We start from the raw sequence: 12,061 nt of genomic DNA, 5'->3' as shown, positions 1-12,061 counted from the left end.
TTTCAAATGTCTTTCACTATGGGACTTTCTAGATAGGTCAGTTATTTGTCTCTTGGGCTTTTCCTTTCAACCTATAAACCCAATTAATTTTTTTTTCCTCTTTGGAAAATCTGCCTTGAGAAGCTCTACTTTTATGTAATGCTACAGCTTGGGGCTCCTCTTATTTGGCAGACAAATGCAAGCGCTTAGAAGCATGCCTTCTGGCAGCCAAGACAGGCTGGTGACCCACAGTGGCCCAGCTGAGTCTCGGCCAGATTGGGTATCTGAGAGAGCTGTACCCTGTAGGCATTTGAGGCACTGCATCTCATCACTCAGAGGAATCATTAAATCACTCCCATGCACAGAATACATCACAGCGTTCTCTCCAGTGTATATCCATATTCTCCCTCTTCTCATGCCTAAGGCTTCGAGTCTGAGCATCCAGTCCTCTCAGTACATGCTGATTCACTGGTTTCCATGACTTCATTATGTGCTTGCCTGCTGGCATACCTGGTATAAAGGAGGCAAGGACTGCCATGGTTGGGGATGTCACCAAAGAGAATGTGAAAGTATGCTTCCTGATATTGGGAAGTGATTTTAATTACTCAGTAATTTCAGAGAATTATATTTGAGTGAGCCTAAAAAACATACAAATATCACCTTTAAAAGAAAAAGTTATGAGAGTTTTTTGTTAATCAGATATTATTTTAATTTTTCCAAAAGACAGTCTGTTAGCTAGTTCACACAAAATTGTCAAGACCCAAAGAAGTTAGAGTAGCTGGAACAAACTTCCTAAGCAAACCATGAATCAGATGAGAGCATTGTTAAAGTACTAAATTAATTTTTACAACATGAATAGAAATAATTATCATTTTTCACACAACCTTTGAAATGAGCACACTTACATTGTAGCCAGCCATGAAAGTGATTTTACTTATTCATCATCTATTCAGTGGAAATATGAACTCTACAGTTCGTGAAAATATTGCGCTTGACATGCCCAAAGTTCTTCTAGAACTTAAAAATAGGTATTCAATATATCTCAAATGTGTAGTGATAATATATTTAAAACCATGTATGGCTCCCTGGCATTCCTCCTGACTTCTAAATTGATTTTATTTAGGAATTTTACTTATTCATATAGATAAATTCTTTTATGCAGTTCTGAAAGAGAAAAAAAGTTAACAAATTTAAAAACATTCAATAAAAGATGAGTGAATATAGGGAAGGAGAGAAAGCAAGCCAGGGCAAGAAGGATAGTGGGAAAGAGAAGAAAAAATGGATCAGTAGATTACAGCAATTTTAACTGACAATAAATAGCCAGAATGTTCTATCCAATTCCATGCTTTAAAGTGAATTAGACACTGACGCTGTCTGGGCATTCTCTTGGAAGCCGTGGATGAGTATACGTTGAAATATGGATATATTAGTTCATTCTCACGCTGCTAATAAAGACATACCTGAGACTGGGTTATTTATAAAGGAAAGAGGTTTAATTGGCTCACAATTCAGCATAGCTGGGAAGGCCTTAGGAAACTTAGAATTGTGGCAGAAGGGGAAGCAGACATGTCCTTCTTCACATGGTGGCAGCAGGAAGTGCCAAGCAAAAGAGGGAAATGCCTCTTATAAAACCATCAAATCTCAGCCGGGCACGGTGGCTCACGCCTGTAACCCCAGCACTTTGGGAGACTGAGGCGGATGGATCACCTGAGGTCAGGAGTTCAAAACCAGCCTGGCCAACATGGCGGAACCCCACCTACTAAAAATATAAAAATTAGCCAGGCGTGGTAGTAGGCACCTGTAATCCCAGCTACTCGGGAGGCTGAAAGAGGAGAATTTCTTGAACCCAGGAGACGAAGGTTGCAGTGAGCCGAGATCGTGCCACTGCACTCCAGCCTGGGCAACAGAGTGAGACTCTGTCTCAAAAAAAAAAAAAAAAAAAAAAAAAAGCCATCAAATCTCATGAGAACTCACTATCACGAGAACAGCATGAGAGTAACTTGCCTCCATGATTCAATTACCTCCCACCGTCCCTTCCACGATATATGGGGATTATGGGAACTACAATTCAAGATGAAATTTGGATAGGGACACAGCCAAGCCATACTGATGGAAGACAAGTCCCGAATAGCCTCTCCTTGTAGGTTGGTGCTGACTTTGGCCTTCCTGCCTCCCTTGCCTAGTGATAGCTTCGTAGGTTTCCTTTTGGGGTCTTTGGTTTTCCCAACTTCTAGGTGTCTAAACCGCAGAGCTTTTTACACTTGTCCCTTAGTAGTTTAGGGGCCAAGCAAATCAACTGCTCATTTAAAATTTAGTTTTAAAATACATTATTCTTCATAAATACAGCATGTTGACACTTGTGTTTAGCTAAATATACTGATGTAGTATATTTCTTTCCTAAATACTTCCTTTTTCTTTTAGCCGAAATACATAGTGACAGCATTATCCTGAGAGATGACTTTGACTCCTATCACCAACTGCAATTAAATCCAAATATATGGTAAGTTACAGGAACATTCCTCACTTTGGTTTGCTTAATGCAACAAATGATGCTGACTGCTCCCTTAAGGAGCAGTTACTTAAAATTAAATTGATGTTTAGTGCTAAGGTATCAGTGAGACTTGTTAAGCTATGGAACTGGGCTTAATGTAGACTGCATATAATGTCTATTACTTGACTTCTTTAAGAACTGAATCCAGGTGCTCCTCAAAGCCGTGGGTGTGGTTAGATTTTTTTTTCAATTTTGCAATATCCTTACATAGAAAATATTATTATATGTCTAATAATTTCATTTATGCCAAGCAAAGAAGGGAAATGGTTTATCTGAAATGAGAAATGATTTGAGTCATACTTCCAAATAATGTCTAAATTATTAGGTCAACTCATTATGTATACTCCAGTCTCTCCTTCAAAAGCTATTTAAGTGTAACTCTGTGGAATTTTTGAGGGCAAGTAAATAATGAACCAAAATTCACTCATTAAAAACTTGTGTAATACATAAATGGATGCCTGAATTTGTTGGCAATTTGTTGCATTTTTGCTGACTTTGAAGAAATAGGTCCTATCGACCCAGAGTTACGACGAAAATCAATCTGCATAATTTGGAACAATATCTGAATTTGGATTTTCTGTTATGCTAAATGTTTTTTGTTTGGACAGAACAGTTCAAGATAAATTAGAAACTCTAATGTAAACTAAGTTCAAGCAATGTAATACTCAAGACTAAAAAGAAAATAATCATTTCATCATTGAATGTCAGCATATGATATTCATTTCTGTTTTATATTCACTTTTTAACAAATATTTAGCAATAATCATTTTATTTTTATAGTAAATTAAAAAGAGGTATGGTTCTCTCAAGTAACGAATGGTTTAGTAGAGAAGACACTAAGACCACGTCTTTAAAAAGCTTGTGATACAGGATAGAAATCCTTAAATGTGACCGAGGGGAACAGATAACGTACTAGAGGAGTTCTGAAGAAAGGAGAGATGACTCTGGGGGGAGTTTGTTGGAGAAAGTTGCCCTTCACCTGAGAGTTGAGGATGACATATAGGTAGTGTGTTGAGGCTTCAATATTACACAAGAAACTTTTATTTCTTTTCTAGAAAGAAATATAGATCTAGATAGTATAAATATAGAAAAAAAATTATCAGGCTAGCCAGAAATTCTAGTCATAAAGTCTTATACTTTATATGCCGTTTAAAGAAACAGTTTATCAATAGAACTCTGCTTCCCTAAATATACATTTTCTTAAAATAAATTGAAAATCTTTATTAATAAGAGGCCAAAAAAAAAAAAAAAACCTTTCTAAGTACCACTTTTACCCAGGAAAAGTTTTTTACTTCTGAGATTTTGCTTTTTTGTATTCCATTAATATAGATGTTATCATATGATTTGTTTCTTTCAGGGCAAATTCATTTCTGTCAAGCTAATTCATTTTCTTCAGTGAGTTTTCTTGACAAATACAAAATGTGACTGTTCAGTGGTGCAAATTCTGTTGTTTTTTAAATCAATAAAATGTGATTGATTTTTCTTCACCCATTTTCATGACTGATCTGATAGATGCTTTCTTCACCAAAGTTATGGATTTTATGTCTCTTTTACTTAAGCTGTGGTTTTTCCTACCTTTTTTAAAAAAAGTTTTTTCCTACTTTTTAAAACAATCCTTTTTTTATCTTTAAAAGCCGAGTCCTTCTGCCTTTTATCAAATATGCTTTGGAGTAATTTTACTTTATCCCTTATTGCCCACAGTCTCCTTCATTTAGCCTCTTTAAGATTTAAAAAAAAAAAAAAAAAAAAAAAAAGTGAGAGTAGGGAACGGTGAAACTGTCATTATTTGAGAGATGACTGTTCTGTTAAACAAAAGGTGGCAGAGGTCCTGATATCAGACTACCCTGGTTTGACCCTTGACCAAGCCACTTGCCAAATGGATACCATGAGAAAAGCAAAAAGCTGCTTCACCTCTCTGAGTTCTATTTCTGTGCGATAAAAGTAGGCAAATACCATTCTTGCAGCATTGTATTAAAGTTTCAGTATGAAGAGGTCTAGTGTATTGTAGGTGCTCAATACCCATCAGTTTCGTCTCTCCCTTCCTCTCTTTCCCTCCCTCCCTGTCTTTTTCCTTCCCTTTCTCTCTCTTTCCTCTCTTCCTCTCCCTTTCCCTCTCCTCCCTCTTCTTTCTCTCTCCCACTTTTACTTCCCCTCACCCTCCTTTTCTTCCTTCTTCTCTCCCATCCTCTTTTTTTTCTCTTGTGATATATTTGTACATTAGACTGTTTGTCTCTTCTAAGCCTAGACATGATGAAAACATTATTATTATTAAAATAATCTTAAGCTAATTTATTTGAGTCCCCAATTCTTCCTTTATTGCATTTTCATAAAAAACAAATGCCAAATTAAATATATTTATATTATAAAATCTATGGAATATATACTGATGAAAATAGCATTACAGCAGAATCATAAAGGAGGGAAAAATAAGGTGTTAGATGTCTTGAACCCGTTAGAAGTCAATGTAAACTTCCTAAAGTCAGAAACAAGCATCCGGTGAAATCAGATAGCCCCATGAAATATTTCCAGTAAACTAACAAAGCCCCACTTTGTTTTGGAAACTGATAAGGCAGTTTTAACTCTCCCAAAGCTTCTATTTTCTTGCTACATGTTTTGTCACATGAGTTTTGTCCCTTATAATATTGTCTTTGATTCTCTTTACCCCACAAAAGAATCAGAAACCCAGTGGAGCTTTGTAACAGTATGGAAAAGAGAATCCTTGTGGCCAACACGGTCCCTATACCACTGCCACATACCACCAGATAGAAGCAAAGTGCCTGGGTATGCTGCATTTAGCCAAATTCCTATAACTCAATACACCACCAAATAATTTACCTCAAAAGAAAAAATGTGTTACTTATAAGAGCATATTTCTCCCCTGGGATTCTAAAAGCTTTATGTGAATTATTTACTCTGTACTTCTTATTGTTAAGCAAAAGAGAAATTAAGAAACTAGTTATGTCTGTACAATCTTAGAGAGGTAGGTCAATTTAAAAGTTAAAACACTAACAATGTATTTACTTCCATCAACTTCACCTGATGCATTCAACTTTTAATTCTATTTCACATAATTTAATATTCAAGTTTATCTCATGTGCTAATGACTGTACATGTACATAAAAAATGAGGAACATAAAAATGATATTATAAATGAAGGTAACAGATAAGTTACTCTTCCCAGTTTTCTATGACAGTTGGAATAGAAATAAGAAACGTTTTTTATGTCAACTCAATATTGAATGTACTATCTGTGCAGTTTGAATATTTGAAATTATTTAAAAATTTATGTGGTTAAAATTTCAAATAATCCAAAAATATAAGCAGTAAAAATAAGCCTCCTTCCCACACTAGACCTTTATTCTTTCTCCAGGGTCAACAACTTGGGTAATAGTTTCTGGGAGTCCTTCTGGAAATTGTTTATGCTTACACAAGTGTAGCAGTTACGAATTCTGTCCAGAAACTTGAGTATCAGAGAAATAAAACTTTCTTTATTCTTCCATAACCCAACCTAATTTCTTTATATTCTCCTCCTCCTACCATGTTGGTGGAAACTTAATTTCAGTCAACTCTGTCTTGTCATCTTGTATTTTTTTGTTGTTTTTGTTTTTGAGCTAAGTGTCAGGTGTCTTATTAGTGCAAAGGTAGAAGGTAGAATGAGGATGCACCTCTGGTCCCCAGCCATCTATCTGTTCCTGCAGATATCCACTGAATCTTCCATTATCTCATCTAGTCTGGTGACTAGTCCACACAGCCCGGCTTTGTCCCTGTCCTTACCACTGTTTCCAAGCAGTGGTTCTGTTTTGAGCCCAGCCTGAGGGCATGGAGACTGTTCTGCTGTTCCCAGTCCTGGGCCATGGGCATCTTTTCTATGCTGTATTCTGGTGTGCAATTGTGCAACTGTGGTCCTTCTGCCTCCTTCATATGCAGAGCATAGATTCCTTCTATTCTTTGCCTCCTAGATCTCTCTAGGGCTCTGCTAGGGAAGTGGCCCTTCATATCCCCACTCCCCCAAGTGGCTTCTGATTGACTTGTTTGAATGAGAGATGAGAAGTAAAGTTTTAAGTGAAGAGAGTAACAAAATCCCTTCATGTGAATATAATGGCAGCTCAGCCTTGATGAGAATGAAGCTTCTGCACTTTACCCTGGACCACAAGCACTATACCTCTGGAGCTCAACATGAATTGCATCAATTCCAATGTGCCATTGAACCCAAGAGGGTGAGGGAGAGCACAAATGAATGAATACCACTTTACCAATGCTGTTAGCAAGTGTGTTCAATGTGGCTGCACTACTGATGAGAGAGGGCATCAATGGTGTCTTAGTCACACAGCAACAACCCTCCAAAACCTCCCCCAACAAAATGGGAAGAAAAACCTCATATAACTAAATTCAGAAGAATGTAAGGGACCACAAGTACGTGGTATTTTATTAACACTTTACTTATGCAGCTACTATTGAACATCAACTACATAGCCATAGTTTCTTTTTATGAATTAAATTATTGCACTATAATATAAACACTGCCAGTATTTTATGTGAATGGGGAAAATCTTGATTTTTTAAAAAATAAATATACCTAAGAGCCAAAAACTAGAATTATCCCAGGTGTTCATCAGCAGGAGGATGGATACACCACAGTGATATGTCCACACAACTGAATACTATTAACATTCAGCAATAAAGAGGAATGAATTATTGACAGTCGCAACAACATGGATGAATCTCAAACATTTTAAGTTGAATGAAAAGATGCCAGGCCAGGCGCAATGGCTCACGCCTGTAATCCGAGCACTTTAGGAGGCCAAGGCGGGCGGATCACAAGGTCAAGATATCGAGACCATCCTGGCCAACGTGGTGAAACCCTGTCTCTATGAAAAATACAAAAATTAGCTGGGCGTGGTGGCGTGCAGCTGTAGTCCCAGCTACTCGGGAGGCTGAGGCAGGAGAATCACTTGAACCCGGGACATGGAGGTTACAGTGAGCCGAGATAATGCCACTGTACTCCAGCCTGGTGACAGAGTGAGACTCTGTCTCAAAAAAAAAAAGAAGGAAGGAAGGAAGGAAAGGTGCCAGACCCAAGAGTTCATTCCAGTTATATGAAATCCAGATTTGGCAAAGTTAACATGATAGAAATAAGATCAGTAGTTGTTTCGAGGACAGAGAGTTGACTGGGAAAGGGCATGAGGCACCTCTCTGGGGTGATGATTATGTTGTATATCATGAGGGGATGTGGATTACATAAATGGATGCATTTTCAGAATTTGAGATCTGTGTATCCCACTGTGTGTAAATTTTCCTCAGTAAAAATTTCAATGACAAGAAAGGCAATGAAAAAAATAAGACATAGGAGATATTTCTGATTCATAACTTGAGACAGAGAGAGACTGCAAAGCAACTAAAACATGAATGGATTTTAGTTTTCTCGAGAAGTGTTTTACCCTCTAAGCAATTACAAAGTCAGAGAGGATCTTTGTTTTACTTAAGTTATCCCTTTAATGCTTATTTTCTGAAGATCACAGAAGGCATCCAGAACTCTAATATCACCAGCCTCTGATGTTCTAGTGGGAAATGTAGAACTGTTAAAAAACACAATGATAAATGGCAACTAGATGACAACAGATGTTTCCCCTCCAACACAATGATAGAACAATAATAATAGCAGAGGTACCCTACTCAGCAGAGATCAGGGAAGAACAGGAGTTACTCCTCAGAAATAGCATCTTAGATGACTGGGTTGTGATGCCAACAGAGATGTGAAACATCCAAGAAAGCCACAAATAAAGTTGTTTCAGGTCTTGTGGTACAAGAAGACCTCCATCAGTTGGATAATGATACAGAAAGGCCCACAATTTACAACAAAGGAAGCTAAAGCCATGGTTGGCATTGCATTGGATTGCTAGAATCAAGAAAAGACTAGAACATTTCCATTTTCATATGTAAATGACAATATTACAGGACTGGGGAAATAGCAATCACAGACTCTGCTGCATCTGGTATTCTCTTGAAAATACTAATTTGTTGGAGCAATTAATATGAAATAAGGAAAAAGATTGATGATTTGGCTTACTAAAATTCCTTTGAGAAAAATAATTGTCTGAACAAAGAGTATAGAAATACTGAGATTTCAAGATGATGGGTGAATTATTCTAGCTGAAACTTTATTTAATAATAGCTTAGCCCATAAACGAAAAGAAGTCAAGCAAGCAGTAAAACCACTTTATAGTTCATTACTATCTTGGACAACCCCCATGCCATAAATAATAAAAAACAAAGAGGACTCCTCCATTTAGTAGCCCAGTGTGAGAACTACACTATAAGTGGAGTTTCTAGGTAATCAGAAAGAAGTAAGACTGATGAACAAACAACTGAGAAATAAATTGGATAATAAAAGTATCTCCACTTTGCTCAGTGTCCAACATGCCCATGGGCAGTGAGCCGGAAAGACAGTGCTGGTGAAAGGGAGCAAGCTCTTCATTTTATCAAGAGCAAGTGGCTACAGGAGATGGTGAATAGATGAAAAAAATCAGACACGATAAATATTTTCTCTGATAACATACCCTTGCCAGAACCTCTCGTATATCTGTGCATTTTCAGGTTATGGAATTATCATTTAATATTTGGAGTTTAATGGTTCACTATTTTGATCATATATGAATCTTTCTCTACTTTTTCTCTAACCTCCTCCCTCTTGATTTCTTCACCACTTTCTACTCTCTCTTACTTTTCCTTCTCTTTTGTTAATAACTTTTTTCTCTTATTACAAAACTCTTCTCTTACTTTCCTCTCTAGCTTCCTCCCCCTCATTCCCCTCTTTTTCTATCATGATGTAATTGCTCCAGGGAAAAGCTTCATCTACAATAGAAAGGTTAACCAGGGGGTGTCCAACTAATAAAATAAGGTGTGAATCTAGAGGTTTATTACTTCCTTGTTTAATTTCTGCTTTAGGTGGCAAAAAACAAGAGCTCACTCAAAGGAATTAAATGTCAAGTACATTTGAAACAAGTAAGAAAATATTTCTTCTAGCAGCATGTAGTGGAATTTACCATAGTAGGAGGTCAGAATACTGTGTGCAGTAGTAAGAGTTTAGAGGTGTTATTTTTAACCCAAATAACGTTAGTCATTTGTACCTGTTAATGAAGAAGAGATCAAATTTTTTAACTCCCTAGTGAAATAAGAAGAGTTATCTTACCTTCCTCAGTGAAAAGTAATGAGAAATAATGAGCTATAAATGGAGTTTGTCATTTTCACATTTACAGCATATGTTAGCTCCTTAGAAAAAAAGACATGACATAGTTGAAGGTAATATTATTCTCAGTCTTATACAATGAACTTTCCTTGCTGTTTCTCTAAAAAGATTCCACATTTACAAAGAGGATAGGATTTAAAAAAAATTAACCTTGATCTTTCATTTCTTGAAAATGATCATGTAAATTGCTTACAGGTATAATGGTCATGCCCTCTTTATTATAAAACATTATCTATATTGTAAAATATGGTCAGAAGTTGAGCATTTGGTTGTTGAGGTTTGAATGGAAGGTACAAAGAGTTCTGGTGTCTCCGAATAAGTCAGCTGACAGCCCAGCTACCAAATGGCTGGCAAGGTCTCATTTACTTTGATGAATTCATCAGTCCTTGATTTGGCCTTGCTTTGCAAGCTCACACCTCAGATTCTTGTTAGCACAGGCAGTGTGATCTGTACCTGGGGTTGCAGACACATTATCTTTGGGTCAGGAAATTACAAGAAACTTTTCTCTTCCTTTTTCAGTTTTAAAGAAGGGACCTTTAAGTAGTCAGAACAAAAGTTAAAATTATCTGAATATCTGCATTCAGAAATACTGGTGAGAGTGGCTCAGAAATGCAGGCTTATAGAATGCCAGATTGCTTCTGGTGGAGCTGATCATCAGACACTGACCGCTTCAGTGGCAATACATTATGGAGAGATAATATGATGTCCTTGGTCTTGGGGACAAATTACATGTATCTCAAATGAGAATTTGATGATAACTGATTGTCAGCGAGTTTCTAGGTGATTAACTTGCTTCAGCAAAGTACCTGACTACAGGGTGAGTGATTTCACTGTGATCTAAAAAGAATGAGTCATGCCATTAGACTGCTCTTGAGAAAACAATATTTCAGTTATTTATTTATTGTTATCAAGATGATGTCACCACCAACCATTCATAAATCTCTGGTTGTGCAAAGGAGCTCAATTTTCTCATTCATCCTCCTCCTCTTTCCTGCATCCTGAGAGCCCGTCTGAGTCACTGCTATGTGGGGACCCCAGACTACAGGGACATTTCACTTCGTCTTCCTCTGTGTCCAATGAATGGGTGGTTGAGCATATTTTCATGTCTAATAATTTAAAAATCAGGATTAAAAAACTGAGTTATATCTTCAGAAGTATACTCTCTACTGTTCAAAGGTACCATCACATGTAATATTTTGTCCTGTGAAAAAAAACAGCCACCTGAATAATAAATAACAAAAAATAGAGAACTAATACCAAAATAACAAGCTTGCAATCTGCCAAGGAGCTTGTTACAGTGGAAGACAAAACCCTGGTTCAAAGCCTTTCTTTTTCTTTTATGTTTATGTTTTGATCCTAGTTTTTTTGGTCAGCAAGTACCAGTCTTTATATTTACTGATTCTTTTATGTTTTTGTTAGTGAAAAAAAGAGATAGAGTACATATAAAATAGATTGTGAAGAATTATCTAAGAATATATATAGCCAAAGGGGTACTGAATTTGATTGTCATGTACTTCAGTCCAGTGAATTCACTCTTAATGTCTTTTATGAAGTCCACTCATCTCTCTACTTTTTGTACATTTTTGTCAGCAAAACAAAAAAATTATCCTATAATTGAAAAAACAATTTTTAAGAAAAGTTATTAACAATGTTTTCCTAAAAGTGAATTTGCCACATCAATTAGGTATTTTTACCATTCTTTAAAATTCTAACATCTATTATTAACAATTATTTAGCACTTTCATTATGTCAGGCATTGCATCATCTAATTTAATTGTCAAAACCTTATGAAGTTATCATTATTATTCTATATTTGAGGAAACTCAGACCCAGGAGGTTAAGTACTTTGCCTGAAATCACAAACCTAGGCTATAAATGCAAGCGGTTTGTCTCCAGAATCTGTACTTTTAACCAAGGACTCCCTGTATTACCTCTCAGAGAGGAAATAGGCAAAGTAAGTGATTCTGATGACAATCAAAATTGCAATCATGATACACATGAAAAAATTTTAAATTATGATGACTGAGACTTGCTTATATGAAATTAAGCTTGATGAACAATTAAAACACTAATTTGCCTTTCCTGTGTGTATCAATATCATTAAATTGGAAACTTTCTTGTATTTTTGTATTTTTTGTTTTTTTTTTTTTTTTTTTTTTTTCTTTTTTTTGTTTTTTTTCTTTTATTATTATTATTATTATTATTATTATTATTATTATTATTATACTTTAGGTTTTATGGTACATGTGCGCAATGTGCAGGTAAGTTACATATGTATACATGTG

General features: G+C 36.1%; 1 protein-coding gene across 2 annotated transcripts in view; it reads left to right on the top strand.

Moving 5' to 3' along the window:
* Positions 1-12,061, top strand: part of RELN (reelin) — a 529,179-nt gene that overhangs the window by 244,711 nt on the left and 272,407 nt on the right. For both annotated transcript variants that reach the window (XM_054494994.1, XM_063667694.1), the window contains exon 6: positions 2,401-2,479. In XM_054494994.1, the coding sequence (XP_054350969.1) occupies positions 2,401-2,479 (79 nt within the window). The remainder of the gene's footprint in view (positions 1-2,400; positions 2,480-12,061) is intronic.

Source organism: Pongo pygmaeus, chromosome 6, assembly GCF_028885625.2.
Source record: "Pongo pygmaeus isolate AG05252 chromosome 6, NHGRI_mPonPyg2-v2.0_pri, whole genome shotgun sequence".
NCBI lineage: Eukaryota > Metazoa > Chordata > Mammalia > Primates > Hominidae > Pongo > Pongo pygmaeus.
The sequence above is the reverse complement of the archived record's forward strand: the minus strand, read 5'-3'. Positions and strand labels throughout refer to the sequence as shown.